This window comes from Etheostoma spectabile, chromosome 21, assembly GCF_008692095.1.
Source record: "Etheostoma spectabile isolate EspeVRDwgs_2016 chromosome 21, UIUC_Espe_1.0, whole genome shotgun sequence".
Lineage (NCBI taxonomy): Eukaryota > Metazoa > Chordata > Actinopteri > Perciformes > Percidae > Etheostoma > Etheostoma spectabile.
In genome coordinates, this window is record NC_045753.1 from 21,505,172 (window position 1) to 21,523,456 (window position 18,285).

At 39.6% G+C, this 18,285-nt stretch overlaps 2 protein-coding genes across 3 annotated transcripts in view; both read left to right on the forward strand.

Moving 5' to 3' along the window:
- si:ch211-183d21.1 (uncharacterized) overlaps nucleotides 1-2,471 on the forward strand; it is a 12,150-nt gene extending 9,679 nt beyond the window's left edge. Inside the window, exons 11-12 of the mRNA XM_032502228.1 lie at nucleotides 477-570; nucleotides 1,649-2,471. Coding sequence (XP_032358119.1) covers nucleotides 477-570; nucleotides 1,649-1,712 — 158 coding nt within the window. The 3' untranslated portion in view covers nucleotides 1,713-2,471. The remainder of the gene's footprint in view (nucleotides 1-476; nucleotides 571-1,648) is intronic.
- A 2,006-nt stretch (nucleotides 2,472-4,477) lies between these two features.
- On the forward strand, nucleotides 4,478-17,861 carry nlrc3 (NLR family, CARD domain containing 3). Of its 2 annotated transcripts, XM_032502226.1 has the most exons (19): nucleotides 4,478-4,701; nucleotides 5,799-5,967; nucleotides 7,190-7,453; nucleotides 7,721-9,467; nucleotides 9,560-9,646; nucleotides 9,787-9,870; nucleotides 10,129-10,212; nucleotides 10,321-10,404; nucleotides 10,524-10,607; nucleotides 10,894-10,977; nucleotides 11,111-11,194; nucleotides 12,491-12,574; nucleotides 12,965-13,048; nucleotides 13,462-13,545; nucleotides 13,699-13,782; nucleotides 13,989-14,072; nucleotides 15,973-16,056; nucleotides 17,017-17,100; nucleotides 17,369-17,861. In XM_032502226.1, the coding sequence occupies exons 2-19, from the start codon at nucleotides 5,844-5,846 to the stop codon at nucleotides 17,457-17,459; spliced, it is 3,405 nt and encodes a 1,134-aa protein (XP_032358117.1). In that variant the 5' UTR covers nucleotides 4,478-4,701; nucleotides 5,799-5,843; the 3' UTR covers nucleotides 17,460-17,861. The 2 variants fall into 2 exon arrangements, with proteins under 2 accessions (XP_032358117.1, XP_032358118.1); XM_032502227.1 differs by lacking the exon at nucleotides 12,965-13,048.
- The last annotated feature ends 424 nt before the right edge of the window (nucleotides 17,862-18,285 follow it).

Below are 18,285 nucleotides of genomic sequence, written 5' to 3' on the forward strand. Positions count from 1 at the left end.
CAACGCTCAATCTCAAATCTATTGAGCTTGACTGGGTCTGGTGATGCTAAGGAAAGAGACTAAAACCACTTGTTCAGCATAAAATTAGATCACGCTCATGCATGATGGAAAAGGCCAACAGACAGACATTCAAACAATGCTTGTGTGTTTGGCTCCACTGTAAACAAATATGCCAGTTGTGCCTATGTTGTATTGCTAACAGTAGCTGCTTAAGGCGTTCTCATGTGAATTTAAATGTTGGAAATAACAAGCATAGTTTTCAATAGTAAATCTGGAATAGACCACTTATCCTGAGATGTTAACACATATTTCATTAAGAAGAATAGAAAAGGCACTAGGTGGATATATATGACAGGCATTTAAAATATCTATTTTTGCTTTAACATTTTGTCAGGATGTTTGAATTGCCATGTTGTGTTTAAACATATTTACGTGTTCAGAAAGTGTACCTGAGGATTTATTTGACTCTCTCCCAGCATCTGCCCTGGGCTTACAGATAGGACTGATAGTAGCAGGGCTCCTGCTGCTGGGACTAGGGGCCGCTCTGTTCACATACTTCTACAGGAAGAGGTGAGCACTCCTATTATTTTTTTCTCATCCGTGTCTGGTCTGCTTAATGTGCATACTGATCAGACCTACTGTATTATTTGCTCTATTGTTGGAAATCATTACAAAGCCATATTATTAACATCTGGTTATTTATTATTGAGTGTTGTGAGTATAATAAGTGTGCGTAATTAGGAGTCAGTAATTCAGCTTCATTGTTGGGAGTCTTGCATTAAGATGTGTTTCTTGAAGTTTGATACCACTCTCATGTCTGTCCAGTAAATATGAAACTACAGCTAGGGCTATAAGCTTAACATAAGTACTGAAAGCAAGAAACAGTCGGCCTGTCCAAAATTTTCAAACACCTATAGCACCTTATAACCTGTTAATTAGGGGTATGTTTGACCAGAGCCAGAGCCTGGCTACCTGTTTCCAGGCTTTATGTTAAACTAAGCTAACCTACTCCATGCCGTAGCTTGATATTTAAGGAGAACACATTGTAATACTATGAATTTGAGGTTAAAAAAAATCCTACAAACATTACTTTTTTCTGTGTGTTTGTAATCCATATTTCTGCCCATCAGTCTTTCAGAATAGCATCACATATTCATTAAGTGTGGAATTGTCAGGGTTTGGTGTCAGACATCAGCTTCAGCTCAAAATTAAAGAGCAAAACCTTCTCTCTTGTTTTAACATTTTACATTAGGAACAGTGATAGAGTGATTTAACCCGTTCTTGAGATACAGATTTCTCACCCAGCCATAACATCTCACTTCCCCTTTCTTATATTTCCTTGGCTGGAAAAACGTAATGCTAATCCCTGTTGCACCTCTGTCAGCTGTGTGTGTAGCTCTTGTAATAAAAACCGAAAGTTCACGACTGTGCTCAGGAAGTTGTTGAAAGTTATTGTGGGAAATGCAGCAAATCACAAACTGAAGTAGTGGTTGTAGATAAGGGCAGCATGGGGGCAATAAAAGGTAAACCATACAACTGTAAATTACTCCTGGAGTACTGTGAGTGACTGGAAAATGTAGTGTAATTGCAATGTGTAGCTCTGAAAGCATTAAGGCCTGTGGGCATGTGCTGTTTTCTCTACTCTCAGGCGCCCTCTGGACTATTACACCATGGAGCTGAGTGAACACGCAGAGGGCCTGTCGGATCTATAATCCAGGCATCTGGAGGTGCTTGTGTGCATGGGACGACTTCAGCAGAAAGAGCGAGAGGCAGGGGGGTAATCAATTTGACCTGTACGTAAATGATTGTGCGGTTGTTTTGAAATGAGTGCCACCACAAGTGCCCTTTTGTGTGTCTTTGGAAGATCACTGACGAAATGACTCCTTTCTCCTAGTCTGTTAGCAGCGTGGTTGCATCCAGTGTGTGACATGTGATATTTCATGGCACTGGTGACACTTAAATCAGGAAACCCCTGAATTTTAAAATCCATGATAATAACGTATTTTTCTAAATGACTATGTACAACCTTTGCCTGTGAACAGTGCTGGTTACAACTTTTAATGCAAAAGGAAGATAGAAGGGAGGGCTTTTTTTGTAATACTTGAGTCCTAAATGGTCATTTTTGTTGACTTGTTTATGTTACTGTGGAAAAAGCCTTTTAAATTCAAAAATGTAACAGCCATGCTATGCAGGAAGCTTTATCAATGTAATGACCTTCATCACTTCTCAGCTGGTGTGTTGTTTTAACAACAGACTTAATAACCAAGGTAGTAGTCGTCATCTCACAGTTAGTATCTAAACGGTCAATTTCCTGCTTTGTTTTCTTGCTACATGCTGTTAAAGTCCATTTTAGACTGTCGAAGGGCTTGATTGATTTTTAAATGTGAATGTCTTTAGCTAACTTGTGATGAGTGTCTGTAACCACTTTTGTTGCTTAAAGCAAACTGTTTACATTTTCTTCGACAAAAATAGTAAGAGAGTAATTTCTTGAATGAGGAGTATTTGTTTTTAGGAATGAGAGATTGCATAAGAAAATTAGAACTATTGTGTGTGTGTGTGTGTGTGTGTGTGTGTGTGTGTGTGTGTGTGTGTGTGTGTGTGTGTGTGTGTGTGTGTGTGTGTGTGTGTGTGTGTGTGTGTGTGTGTGTGTGTGTGTGTGTGTGTGTGTGTGTGTGTGTGTGTGTGTGTGTGTGTGTGTGTGTGTGTGTGTGTGTGTGTGTGTGTGTGTGTGTGTTAATGGCTCAGAAACCTCTACTGTACCTTTTCTACTTGTATGTTATTTGATCAGCTGATTCCTCATTTAATAGAGGGAAAGAACAGCCATCTCTGCTGCAGCTTAAGTGTAAATACTATGGATATGTTAGTAGTTATTCTTGGGGGGGGGCAATTTTCACCAATCTGAAGTGATACGTTATTTTAGAATACAGGTACTAGCTGGGCTCAGAGGGAAAAAAGTGAAATCTTTCAATTTGTTAAATTTGATTTAAGTTGAAAATCTAAAGATTAATTTGAAAATGATCAATAATTGCCAAAACAAAGTGCCATGAAATAAACGTATAAGCCTGGATATGCTCCATTTGTTATATTGTTAATGTGTCGCTTACCTTGTAATGTTGCCTGACTCATCTGCTGTGGTGCACAATATTTCAGATGGTTTGCTTCAATTGCCTCAGTGCCATTTTCCTCATTTCTTATTTCTGAGTGTTGACATAAATTAATACATCTTTGTCAAGCAAAAAAGAACCCTGTGAAATCAGATTTATCTTACAGCAGCTTTCACATGAGCTCAACTATTTTGTGAAAAAAAATACTAGATGTAAAACCAGAAAAATCATGAAGAAGAATTTGTGGGTTTTTTGTCCCCCCCCCCCATATGATATGTAATGTTCATAAAATGTCTTTTATTGAGAACTTTTTATATTTGTATTTTTTGTGTAAATGGTACATGTAGAAAGTAAAACAGAAAGCAGAAGGAGGCAAGTCCACTTCAATATTACACTCCAAATAATATATTGATATGCAAATTTGTTGACGCTTGAATAAAATGTGAGATATGTACGCACTGATTAAGCTAGACAATGCTGAAGCACAATTTGATGTAACACCTGTGTAACATGAGAATCACATCTCTCCCTCTGGCGTGCACTGACAAAAATCATAAGAAGTGGCCAACAATTTTTGAACAATGTTCAAATCGAACACAACTGCTAGAGAAATAAGAAAACTTACAAATGTGTTTACTGAGCACTAACAAGTCTTTGTTTACACACCGAAGAACAAGACATGGAAAACGTCTGAAAGAAAACGTTTAAATTATCTGCATCTCCAGGTCACAACTCAAAAGCTTTCTCCCCGTCGATTGCCTTCCAGTTTGTTTTCCTTTTAAATGTCATGCACATGGAGCAGGTTTGAAATAAAATACGTCCGCAGATGTGCAATTTTTGCAGTCTCATTTGTTTTTTTCCGACCTGTTGCATATCCCTCTCTGTCCCTTCTCAATGTTTGACCTACTTTATTTTCATCCTCCAGTTCTCAAATATCAAATTATTATAATCTCCAGCCAATCGGCTCATACTGCTCTCAGATGTCCCTCCGATCTACTTTAGTATTTGTGTGAAAGGGGTTGTTTGATTAGAAGAGGACCATTCATTCAGCTCTACTGTGATTGACTTTGTGCTATGCATTACCCACAGATTATGTTTGAGATGTGTACTTCCTGTTATCATGTAGAGATATTTCATGTATAATATTCTAACCAGAAACCTTGTTTATGACCGGTCTGCAGCAGCACTTACTGATGCATTTGGTGCTTAAACTTGAAACCACTAATCATGTATCTTATCTCAGCTCTCTTCTGTGGTTCAGCACTAACTGCACAGTTGAGTAGCTGTCTAAATACATTTAATAATTATTTCTCTTTCTTTCTTTTTACTGAAAGTTCAACCTGCTAACCACAACACAGGAAGGCAGATTCGATAGGCAGGAAGGAGCTGCAGCACGAAACGGTGATGACTTCAGCTGCTGTGCATTTGTGACTCATTTCATTTGCTCGTTAGTCCTTGACTAGGTTTTATTCTTTCGAGAGCCCTCAAATTCAAACTTTGATGCCACCTGCTTCTGTGGGAATTATGGCTTTACTGCATAAAACATCTGTGTGGGCAGTGTTTTACATCCCTTGATGCCTACTTCAAAAATTCCAAGGTAAGATACCTGAGCTTTTTGTGTATTTAACCTTATATTTTTGCCCTTCATAGCTACAGAGGGTTTGTTAAACTGACTCCAGCCATAAATTTTAACTTTCCATCAAGACCCTGAGTATCCAAGTCAAAAAAATGAAATAGTATAGGATCTTCAACTCACTTTACCATACCATGCCATACTGGCACCTCATAGTCCACGTGTCAATAACTTACAAACAAAAATCAGTCTGGCTTTTTTTTTTTTTTGCACAGTGTACTTGCATCATGCAAATGATACTGCTTCTAATGTTTTTGCTTGTTACTGATGATAATTATTTGTAAATTTGCAGAGTTGTGTTAGCTACTGGTCGCTCGCCAGTTTACAGCCGCAACACTCCCCTCAACATATTTCTACAATAACAGCTGTATGTTATTAAGTGGTTTTGTCTATTTAGACTATTTAATAGGTGAAGCTGGAACACCATGTCGAGTACATCTGTTTTTTTTTATCTGTTTCCTTTAGTGAGAATTCATGATCAGCAACAAACCACACAGGAAGGCATTCGCCATTTCCCGTTTTGTCTCAGTGAAACCTTAAACATAATTTAAAAGTGTTTGCAGAACTTTCACTTCAGTTTGTGAAGAAATCATAGTAATTATAAACCTTATTTCGTAAGACGTTTAATATACTGTAGGCCTAAAAAAAAAGGCAATACAGTCTAGGCTTTGCAAAAGACAAACCATAAATAAAAAGTAGCATTTGCTTGTTTTTCTCTTAAAATCTAAAGAAAAGAAGTGCACAATCTTTTTCAGATGTTGTATTAACCAAGGCACGCAATCAATAATCATAGTTACCCCCACACCTACTTAACCTTGTTAGACCTCTTTGTGTGTGCATGCGTACAGACAGACAGATTGAAAAGGCTGTTGCTTCAGGCATACTGAATAAGTATTGAATGACTTAATACACAATATAAATTCACATTTGGAGTATTAATTAGACTAAGAAGTGTTTGGAAAATAACGAGGCCTCTCATTTCTTCATCTTCCTTCATCACAGCACACCATGCCCCTATTTATGGTAGTTGCACATAAGTAATGCTGTTTTTTATTGTGTAGACACAAACAGGAACGTCTGAGGGCCGAAATAATCCAACTTTTCTCATGGAGAGGAAGGCACATTACGATTCTATCCTGGACCGAAGCAAACGCATCATGTGGCAGGACGACTGCTATGTGGATCTACAGTCTACGTCCAGTTCTGTCTCTTCACAAGCTGGAACAGAAGGTAAGAGTTTTCTAAACAGGTTCATCATAGCCGCTCTCTTCAACCCAAAGTTTCAGGAACGTTTTACTTCTTGGAAGAACTTTTAAGGAACTTGAAGGTTCCTTCAGCCCATTGTTATCTGCATTTCCAACGTGTTGTAAAGACCCATGAAGATTAGGCAAATTTTTGACATTAACATGAAAACGCAACATGAACAGATAAGGGCTGCTCATGGTCACTATGAGAAACCACTGGGCCAAATATGAAGACTTGACTTGTGACATACATCCCGGTACTAAACACTGGAACATACGTGCACACTCTCAAGCATATACATACATATGCATGCCTGTGCATAATGTAAGAACGTGTATGACGGTGAATGTGAGTATGTATGCATGTTCATGCTTGTGTATGCATGTATGCGTGCATAGATGTGTACTGTTTGTGTGTTAGAAGTTGGCTCTGATGGCAGGATCAAACGAACACCTGACTTTCACCCAGGAGACCTGTGTTTGTGTCCCATGCATGGAAGTCAACTTTGGTGACTTGTTCAAATTGACTATCTTACTAACATTTGTAACTTAATTTACACAACAAATCTACTTATTTTAACTCAAACAAAAGCAAAATAAATGGGTGCAAGTTTCAGGCTGTAATTCACAGAAAGAACAATTGACTTTGGCATTTGTACACATGACATCCTCCCCTCTTGCTCTTCCTGAGGTTTTTTAAGTGACTTTTGACTTGAATTGATCACCAAAGTTACTGATGATTAATCCTCTGGGGATCACAAATTCAATCCTGTACAAAATTACATTGTAATCCATCCTATAGAAATAATTCTGCCTGAACCAAAATAGTTTACTAACCAATCAACCAACCGACAGCCAGACATCATTGCCATCCATAGAGCTATGCTAGCAAGGGTAAAAAAAAGAGGGATTTGTTTGGATGTGCTGTGGGATGATCAACATAAAGACCGGTTTTACGGCACAAGAATGGCGTTGACCTTACAATTCATAGCTAAGATTAGGAAAGGAAAAGAGAAATGAAAAAGAAGAACAGATTATTTAGAATTACAGGTATTGTGCAACTAAAAGAAGAACTAGGAAAGAACATGTTAAAGACAAAATATATGAATGGAAAAATCCCGTTTAGGAAATCGTTTTAGTTAATTATTCCTTGATAATCTCACTAATCATTTTTTAATAGTTGTATCTGCGCTCTATTTTTGGTTTAGACCTTGGCTGGATCCAAAAGCATCAAGACCAGCTGCAACGCTTCATTACTTCCTCCTTCCTGGAGGGTATGTTAACCCACCTGAGAAAGGTGGATGTGCTGAGTTCAGCTGATGAGATCAAGATCAAAGAAGCGGGCCGGCTGCAGGACCAGGTTAACATGCTCACAACTATTGTCACTGACAAGGACACTCAAGGTTCTGATGCTCTCCGGGGCTTCATAGAGAGCTCAGATTCTCAGGTGGCCAAGCTCATCATCAATCACGGTAAGAGTTCGAAATGGGATTTGCTCTCTGTGTTGGTCGTTCTTTTAAAGGGTGAAGATCATCCGGTAATGGTCGGGATGGTGGTTTGATTTCTGAATTTCTTTAACAGCGTGTCATGGACCAAGACATTCAGCCCCTAACTGCTCCTGATAAGATGTTCAGTGCATGAATGTGTGTGTGTGTTAATGTAACCCATTGAAAAGCACTTTGCACTACTCTTGGGATTCAACATGCTAGATACATTGAATTCATTTTTCTTTTCTGCAGATTCCATGGCGAAGGAGCACAAAGAGATGCTGTTACGGCAATATGAGCAGTACAGAGACAGAGATTCAGTCAGCTGCCCCAAACTTAACATCTTCTCAAGAACCTTACTACTGGTTGATGGACTTTCCGACATCCAGCAAAAGGAACATGACTTGATGCAGGTGGGGGCAACTCGAGGAAGGAAAAGAAATCATCTCAGACAGCTGGGGCTGACCAAACTCTTGGAGCCCCTGACCCGGGTCAGTTTACCTCCCCGTGTCTCCCTCACACTCGGGGTGGCTGGAATCGGCAAGACAACCTGGGTCCGACACTTCATCAGACAGTGGAGCCAAGGGGCCATCTGCACAGACGTGAGCTTCGTCCTGCCTTTCACTTTTTGCGAGCTGAACTCACTGGAGAAAGTCTCTGCTGAGAGGCTGGTGAAAATGGCTTTTCCTCATTTAACAGACCCCAGTCTGGTCCTGAGCAGCTCCTGTCGCACACTGCTCATACTTGATGGTTTGGACGAATTCCGCTGCACTTTAAATTTCTCTGATGCAGCTCCTTGCAGCGACCCAAAGAAAGAAGTGGCCATTGATGACCTAGTTACTAACATCATCCGGGGGAATCTGCTACCTTACGTAGCCGTGTGGGTGACCTCCAGGCCAGGAGTGGCCTCACTCATCCCTGGAGGATTGGTTGACAGGGTGACTGAGATCCCAGGATTCAGCCCGAAGGACATCCAGCTCTTCCTTAACCACCACTTCTCTGAGAGGGATTTTGCCAGTAAAATATGGGCGCACTTGGAGTCCCATAAGATCTTAATGGTGATGTGCTACATACCATGCATTTGCTGGATAGTAGCTGATACTCTGATGTATATCATGCAGAGTGAAACTCAAGAGAGCCTTCCAAAGACTTGTACTGAGCTATACGCTCACTTTTGTTCCATGAAGGCAGAAGTAGGTGAACCAAGAGGCAGGGAGCCTGTGAAAATGGAACAGCTTCATGGGAGCAATCGTAAACTGCTGGGGAACCTTGGACGACTGGCGTTTTATGGGCTCCTGAAACGCAAGTACACCTTCAGCGAGCAAGACCTCAGGGCCTACGGGATAGATCTACTGTTAACTCAGTGCAGTCTTGGTGCTGGAGTTCTTGTTCGGGAGGAGTCTGCCATATACACAACATACCGGTTCACTCATTTGTCTTTGCTAGAGTTTCTTGCAGCTACTTTTTACCATATCTCCTCCAAGAGGGCCATCTTTGACTTATTCTCAGAGAGCACCATGTCTTGGCCAAAGATCGGTTTCCAGAACCACTTTAGAAGCGCCTTTCAGCACTCACAGCAAGCTGAAGACGGTCACTTGGATGTGTTTGTACGCTTCCTGACAGGCCTGCTGTGCCCAATGGCCCAGAAACCTCTGGCTGGGCTTCTGGCCCTTGGAAAAGATGATGGCAATCAGAAGGCTTGGGCAGCAGGGTTTTTACAAGGCCTCTTGGTCAGCGGAGGTGCAGTGGTGTCCCTGCGTGCCGTTAACCTGGCTTATTGTTTACATGAGCTGCAACACACAGAGCTATTGCGGAGTGTTGAGGAAGATTTACAGCTTGGTAGCCTAGCAGGGAAATTAACACGGGCTCACTGTGTTGTGCTGGGCTACCTCCTTCATGTGTCTCCAGAGTGCAGTGAACAGACCAACCTAACAGGCTCTCTGAACTACACAACAGTGAAATGTCTGCTCCCACAGCTGCTGTACTGCAGCTGTCTCAGGTTAGCTCACCAAAGCATCATCTCCCAATAAAGTAACACTCAGGAGAAAGATTGAAGGGTGAAATTTTACTTATAACTTATCTACTCCACAGGTTAGAGAATAATCACTTCAAAGATGATGTCATGGAGTTGCTGGGAAGCCTTCTGAGCGCCAAAGACTGCCATATCCAGAAGATAAGGTGGGATCGCACTTACTTTTCATCAAGCATCATATGAAGAACATTTTTAAAGTGATCTTATAGTTCTGAACCGCTGTAGCTTGAACATGAACTTGCCTGATCGCTCAATTAAATGGTGACACTTTTATTCACCCACTCAGTTTGGCAGAGAATGCCATCAGCAACAAAGGATCCAAAGCCCTGAGTCGAGCCCTCTTGGTGAACCGGACGCTAACGTCTCTCAAGTGAGATTTGTTTGTTGCTTTTGAGTGGCCATAACCTTTTGAAGAGGAAACTGGTGTGTGTTCTCCTGCATATTGAGAATTCTTTAGATAACAATTATGTTGTACTTCAGCTTAAAAGATAAAAGTCACAATTGTGCAAATAGTCTTTGTTCTCATATTTCACAGGCATATACATTACTACCTGATGTTTCTGTTATGCTTCAGTATATCATCTAGCCAATATTATTAATTATTATTATTATTGTTATTATTATTTAGTCTCCGGAACAACAACATTGGCTCTAAAGGTGCAAAGTTCCTGGCAGAGGCACTGAAAATGAACCAAGTCCTGGTATCAATCAAGTGAGTATATAATTGCTATACATTTTATTTCTTACAAAAAATTGTCCTACAAAGTGAACGTGGACCACTTTGATTTGGTTTAATTGCTCAATTTCCACCACTCTTCAGCTTCCAGAACAACTCAATTGAGGAGGAAGGTGCTCAGGCCCTGGCAGAAGTACTGCACTGTAACCGCAAACTGGTGTCTCTGAAGTCAGTGCCCTTCACTTCTTTTCTACACCTGTCTCATATATTGCATATATACTGTACACTTGTCTGTGTGTGTGTGTGTGTGCTCACGGAGTACATTTTTATTTTATGTATTGATTCAGTATAAGGAAGAATAAGATTGGAGCGGGAGGAGCCAAAAGGATTGCAGAGGCGCTGAAGACAAACCAGACTCTCACAAAGCTGATGTAATCTTACCTTGATGTATTAATCCACCAATACCCATCTTGTAAATATGATACACCGTTGTATTTTTATATTTTTCCCAATGGATTTAAGACTTAAAGACTTTTTTTGTAGATTTATGTTCATGTGTATTCAACTAATTTGCTGCTTAATAGGTTTTCATGTTAAGCTATAGCATAAATAATACCCTTGTATTACAGAGCCTGTAATTAGGTCACATACTAATCGTCATGATTCATGATTTGACCTTTTTTAATATGTCCAGCCTAATTTTGTTTTTCCATACAGTCTTTGTAGCAACCAGCTTGGGGACAAAGGGGCAATCGCTCTGGCAGAGGCTTTGACAGTCAACCACACGCTCCTCTCTCTTCAGTCAGTATCTTCAAAAGTCTACTGCTAATGCATTTTGACATTGTGGGTTGTTACACCTTGGTTCACTTAGTTTGCAACAGTGTTTGTCTTGCGAGTAATCTACTACATTTGTGTTTAACTTTTCTTTTGGCAGACTTCAGAGTAACTCAATCAGCAACAGGGGGATGACAGCCTTGACCAAAGCACTCAGGCTGAACCGTGGCCTCGTCTCCTTGAAGTAAGTACGAAACTTTTGCTTAGGCAGCTCTAATCCTTTTTATAAAAATAAAAAAAATACTGTCTCATGTTTCTTGATCTGAGTCAACCTCATTAGACCTTATTAGACTGATCTATGTTCACCATGGCTGTAGTACTTGAAGGACCTGAGACGCTTTTCTGTTGTCTCGGACTCGGCCATTGGACTCCATTGGAGTCCAGCACTATTTGCTTTTGTTCTAAACAAACTTTCTCCTTCAAAACAAAACTATTGATGAAGCGTGCTTGTTCACAAAACAGATATTAGTTAAATTCAAAATCAATCTAAAACAGGCATCGAGATTGGTCGCTTGGTGTGGATCATATACCTCAATTCTCAGGTATCAATCTGTTTCATTTTGGCCAAAGACACAATGTCAGTGAGGACTTTGTACTGTAAATTCTTCAGGACAAGTAATAAGGTCAAGAATGGGAACTTTTGTGGCCGGGTTGGCTTAGTTGGTAGAGCGGGCGCACGTATGTAGAGGTTTACTCCTCGACGCAGTGGCCGCGGGTTTGACGCCGACCTGGGGCCCTTTGCTGCATGCCATTCCCCTTCTCTCTCCCCTTTCATGTCTTTTTCTGTCCTGTGGAATTAAAGGCCTAAAATGCCCCAAAAAAATAATCTTCAAAAAAAAGAATGGGAACATTTCCATTTTAATATTATGGCCTAATTTGATCCTACAGTGTGTTACTGTGCACTTGCTTTTTGATTATTACAAATAATAAAGCAAAATGATCACCTTAAAATAGAAGATACTGTATACTGTCTCTTACATTACATACATTATGAACAGGTAAGCGAGTGGTCTTGAAGAGGATTGTTTTTTTTCTGTCTCAGTATTGACTGTCTCTCATTTGGACTGACTTGGGCTCAAACTTTTTTGGAAGGGTCTTGACTAGTCCTGGTCTTGGACTTGTCTTGGACTCGACAAAGACTGGACTTGACTACAGCCCTGATGTTCACAGCCAACTCCTTTTATGTAGTAGTTTGACTGCTACTACTTGACAATTTAGGAACTACATTATTCGCTTTGAGGATACCATCCTTATGTTATCAGATGGAAAAGCTGCACGTGACCTTGCTGTTTCCAGTCTTTATGCAATGCTAAGCTAAGCAGCTTCTGGGTGTAGCTTCATATTCACTGCAGCGATGTTAGAGTGGTATCAATATTTTCATCTAGCTCTCAAATAAAAAGTGAATAAGCAAATGATATTGTTGGGAAAACTGTCATTTCTTATCCCTTTTTTTCCTTTTATCTATCTTTCCATCTGTAAGTTTAAGGGAGAACTCCATAGGGGTGGAGGGAGCTAAGAACATGGCTCATGCCCTCCATGAGAACAACTCTCTGCAGGACCTTGAGTGAGTCACCTCATTAATTCCCACTGCCCCATACTGTGGTATGTCACTTAGGCCTATTGTATGATGTCAAACTTCAAATCCCATGATAACGGTATAAACACAATGGTTAGTTGAATAAGTATGGAAATATTCACAACTGAACATCAAGGTATTAATTGACCCCAGTTTTTTCTTTTAAATTCAATGTTTTCCTTTACGCACCAAAATTCAGTGGATTTTTCAAACTTTAAAGCCACATTTTTTTATCTGCTTGAAAGCAGACATGTTGCAGAAGCACTGACAGACTTTGAATTACAAAGCATTTTCACGCATCGCTGCCACACCACACAACTGTTTAAACTATAACTACTGTGTATACATTTGTGTTTCTTTGTGTGTGTTCATGTCTAGTCTCACAGCCAACCTGTTGCACGATGAAGGGGTTCAAGCTATAGCGGGCGCAATCAAGTTTAATCGCGGCCTCACCTCTCTGCAGTAAGTGAGGCTTTTAAATACAAATCGACACACACCTGAGCCTGCGAGTGGTTCAGGCATTGGCAGCAATTGCTCACTTTGAAAATTTCTACACAATAATGGTAAAAAAATAGACTTGAACGAATAAGCCACTCATTCGAGATTCCCAAAATGTTTTAATGCAAACAAGTTGTGCACTAGTAACGTATAATGAAAACTGTTACAGAAATATCTGAAAGAAATCAGAACATAACACATTAGGGGCTTGCTATTTATTGCATGTATAAGAACTGTTTAGGTTTTTAAGAATTCCCCTTTGTCTTGTTAATAATGGTATAATTCATAAGTCATATGTGACATATAATAAATAACATACTGTATGCAGTATTTGCCTCAAAGTTGGTCCTGATGGGCCTTCCTTTCTCTTTTTACAGTCTCCAGTGGAATTTCATCAAGTCCTCTGCCACTAAAGCTCTGGCCCATGCACTCCTCTCCAATGCCACAATGCAGCTCTTGGAGTAAGGCCAAATGTTCTGCCATTAGAGACATGAGTTCATTGACTGATCGTGGTCTTATCAGCCGCTAAACACTGTGGAATTTCATTCCCAGGGTTCTATTGTAATTTACATTTGTCACTGTGTCTTTGTTTGTGTGTCCGTCTTTTGCCACAGTCTACAGGAGAATGCTATTGGGAATGAAGGCGTCATTTTTCTTGCCGAAGCCCTGAAAACCAACGCGTCTCTGCGTACATTATGGTTGGCGTTACAATTGTGTACAACGATTGATCATAATTTTGGTCTTTAAGTTTAAATGAATGACAGAAGTCAGTTTTTAAAGATATCCACATAATACACTCACATATAAGTTGTGATTGACCAAAAATCTTTTTACGTGTGGAACAATAAGTTGTTTTCTATTATTTTCCCATGTGTTTGCCATTTTTTGCGTGCTGTCTCTTTAGCCTCCAGGGAGTGTCATCGAGCACCAGCGGTGCCATGGCAATGGCAGAGGCTCTAATGACCAACCGAACCCTGCAAACATTAGAGTGAGTCCAAGCTCTCTTTTCTTTGAATCTGTTCCTTTGTTACATTCTCAGCCACATTGTGTAAAACAAGCAAGTAATTTAAAGCCAGCGCAGCTCAATCTTGCTCCTCAGTATTTCGGATTTCCACTTTGTCAGTTATTGTATCTCAGGTACTGTATAATATGAAATCATTTGGCTTGAATGGGATCATCAAGCAACTGCTTTTGAAGCTCCTTTCTTCTTGCTTCCTTCTGTTTCTGTCTGGAAAACATTTACTGTCTCATTTCTCGGCATTATAGATGTGATCGCTTGTGTTTTGTCTCTGTCATAGATGTGAATTTAATAATGCCAGCACCCGATTGAACTTGTCTGGTTGTGGTCTGGCAAAGCGCCACAAGGGTTCACTTAAGGCCGACAATCCTTCAACTAGGCATCGAGTTTCACAATTGGCTATCCTATTCTGTGAACGTTGTCACATTCACACAAAAACTATCCACCAAATTTGTTTGTAAAAAAAAGTCACTCAGTTGCTCTACAAGACTTCTGCCCTGGCGTTGATCTGGTTAGAACCAGTTAAATCTCAGTCAGTGTTTGATTGTGTCATGGCAATTTTGTTATCCCACTCTGACAATGAGGAACAAAACAAAAATATCTTACAGTATTGTCACACTTAATGCTCAGAGCACAAGACAAAGGTTAGTAATAATAAAAGTAATATGCACATGCAATGGAAAGGTGCTCTCTTTCCTTATACCTTGGCTTGATCCTCCCCCTCTGGTCAGGGTGTCTTCTTTCAGTCAGAGTTTTGCGAGCCTTTGTTCTCAAGACAAAGGGTCCAACCAGCCAGAGAGAGAATCGTCGGATGACACAGGTGGGAAAAGCCTTAGCAAATACAGTCAAGAGTCACTCAGTCAAAGGTTACATTGATAAATGATTCAGCATGATCAAATGCAAGAAAAGACAAAAAAATTACACACGTCGGGTCAGATGTGATTTCTTTACAGGATGATCAAAGACAATTCCCCTCACAGATTGTCTGTCAATCAATAAACCAGAACACATTTAGTTGAGATGTGTACATTTGCTGTGATTTTATCCCTCAATATAAATATATCACAACTAGGGTTAAACAATATGATGATAGATGCTTTGAGTCAATGTAAATTTGTCAGTTGTCAGAGATTATGTATACACCATGGTTACTATCCATTTATCATCTTTGGGTGTATTAGACCACTGTGGGCAGCGGGAAACTGTTTTTTATGAATGTTGATATGATTTTTGAGTCAGTGTGACAAAGTACATTGACTCAACAGGTATTTAATATTCTAGATGAACCAAAATAGACATTCGTGTGTGGTTATTTTATTCATAAACAGAAATTGAAAATTGAAATTGAAATGTATCTCAGGCTGTATGATTACATAAACAATTTGGGGGAGAAAACTAAACAACCCAACATAGAACAGGCTTAAAATATGGACATGAATAAGTACCAAGTTTTTTAAAGAGCACCAAAAAATAACATCTATGAAGACACACATTTGGAACTGGATCCTGGTAGAACCAAACCTGAGCCAGAAAAAGGGGTTGGAATTTAGCTCTTTGTGAACTTCTCCAATTATTTCCATTATACAACTTCATGTTGAGAAGCTTTCAATTTCCCATTCTTGATGAAGAACCTATTTTAAGATTGCACACAGTGTTGAAACAACGCTAAAAAGGAGTGACATGAAGCGAGATAAAGATGTGTTTAAATAAAAATCCTCCTCAGTATTCCCTTGTGTCCCTGACACCTTTTGTCTCTAAGCTTTATAACCTATTGCCTTTCTCTTTCATGTTGATGCTGCTAACACACAGTCATAAATGTACAACTGTTGTGTTCTGCACTTTATTATATCCCATTTTTCCACTGTTACAGTCTACGTGGGAACACCGTGGGGATGGAGGGAGCAAAGGCTCTGGCTAACGCACTGAAAAGCAACAGAAGCCTCAAGTCGTTGAAGTAAGTCCTGACTGGAGTTTGTGGTGATACATGTTGTAATGATGGGATAACCAGACATGATGGTTCACATATGATGACCCCAGGCCAATTTCTTTAGACGAAATGCAGCTTTATTCAGTATTGAACAAGGAAGATAACCAAAGTGTCTCTGTGAACATCAGAATAACTCCTTCTTTGTGCTTTTCTTGTTGTCCTCACACATGTCAATCTAGCTATTTCCGTGGGATTAGGGCTACCTTTAAACTACTCCTTATTTGTAAGACAATTCTAATAGATTTTCACGTTCTGATCTATTTCTGAAAGCTAGTGTCACCTTCAAACTGACCCTTCTGTGGAAAATTCTTAGAATAGATGCATTTGAAAACCTGTATGCTTAAATATTCCAACCTATCGCATGTGAACCCATATGTCAGTATTTGCCTAGTTTAGACAGCATAAAGAACTGTCATTGCCTTGGTCTTACAGTCGACGGTATTTAACCGTCTTTACGTAGTTTATACAATGAAGACACAGTTTACATGAAGATAAATGCAGAGCAGGATTGTCACACTCATATTTTAAAAACCTCAATTTTCTGAAATTTCAATTAATACAGTGAATTTTGAAGTCTCCCAATTCAAATACCTTGTCTCTTGATTAAGATTCAGCTTCTTAGATAAAGTACATCTGGCCAAAGGACTTTATCACTGATCATAAGGCAGTGCCTACTAGAAGGCTGACAGCAGTGAGCTAACATTGTGTTTTACTAATATACCCAACCAACGATCAAGCTTTAATATTCATGTTTGTCAACTAACAGCAACTGTTGGTCCAGTTTGCTGCAAGGCACCTTCTGTAGGATTTACATGTGCTGGACTTCTTGTTTGTTCCTTTCAAATCCAGCACTTTGGATTTGAAAACTTCATACTTAAATCACATTTAATTAAAGAAAAAACTTTTTCTCTCTGTGTGCATCATCAGTCTGCAGGAGAACTCTCTGGGTATGGATGGAGCCATATTTATTGCAACAGCCTTGAAAGGAAACCACCAGTTGACGTACATCAAGTGAGTTTTCTTTTCTACACCTGTCTCATATATTACATGTATACTGTAGACTTTTCTGTGTGTGTGTGTGTGTGTGTGTGTGTGTGTGTGTGTGTGTGTGTGTGTGTGTGTGTGTGTGTGTGTGTGTGTGTGTGTGTGTGTGTGTGTGTGTGTGTGTGTGTGTGTGTGTGTGTGTGTGTGTGTGTGTGTGTGTGTGTGTGTGTGTGTGTGTGTGTGTGTGTGTGTGTGTGTCATTTTGCTCATATTAAAAAGTGACATTTGTTTGTAGTTTGCAGGGAAATGGCATTGGAGAATCAGGAGCTAAGGTCATATCTGATGCAATAAGAGCCGACGCTCCGGGCTGTGTGGTGGACATCTGAACAAAGAAAGAGCAGCTTCTACTGCGGAAAGTTGCACATGTAACATAGAGATAACAGTAGGCTGGATCTGTTATAAGGAAAAGGTGTATGCAATTCAGTTAAAGCTGTATAGTATGTTGGTGCTGAATATCAATCTGGCTGTTCACTGTATAGTAAGATGTATATTCACTTATTTATTATGACATTATTATTATTGAGGTAGCAGTTGCCTAAAGGGATGAAAAAAAAGAAAAAAAGGTTGAAGATATTTAATGTTACACCATATTTCTATGTAAAATACACTCAGTATCTATAATTACAGAGTGGAGCCTCATCCCTCTTATTTGCTAATTAAGATGTTCATTTGCTCTATTTGCACAAAGGAATCTGGTGTTTAGCAATAAAATGGACATTCACACAGCAGTTACACTTGTGGTTTTTACAAGGACTTAAATTTGTCAAAAAAAGTCTACAGCTCTGTCCTTCTGCTGCTGACATCATAATACTCATGAACACACTATTATTTAAAGTGCTCATATTATGCTTTTTGGCTTTTTCCACTTTCTTTATAGTGTTATGTATATTTTTTGTGCATTTTATAGGTTTACAAAGTGAAAAAGTCCACACCAAAGGCATTTACCATCTCCAACAGAAAACACTGTTCCCAAAATGCTCCTAACAGCTCTAGCGGCCTTTACTTTTGCGACAAACGTGTGTCACTTTGAAACACACATTATAATGCTCGCCTAGCTTCTGATTACTTTAATTGTCCACTGATCTGGTCTGAGCAACTGGATGCCTAAACTTTTATAAAATTTATAAAGTAGGCTATCTATCTATCTATCTA

Excerpts from the sequence above, each read along its gene's own strand:
- nlrc3 (XM_032502226.1), top strand. The coding sequence starts at position 5,844 with ATGGAGAGGAAGGCACATTACGATTCTATCCTGGACCGAAGCAAACGC. Across the intron at positions 9,647-9,786 it reads TGCCATATCCAGAAGATAAG|TTTGGCAGAGAATGCCATCA; the intron begins GTGGGATCGCAC and ends TCACCCACTCAG. Across the intron at positions 14,073-15,972 it reads CGAACCCTGCAAACATTAGA|TCTACGTGGGAACACCGTGG; the intron begins GTGAGTCCAAGC and ends CCACTGTTACAG.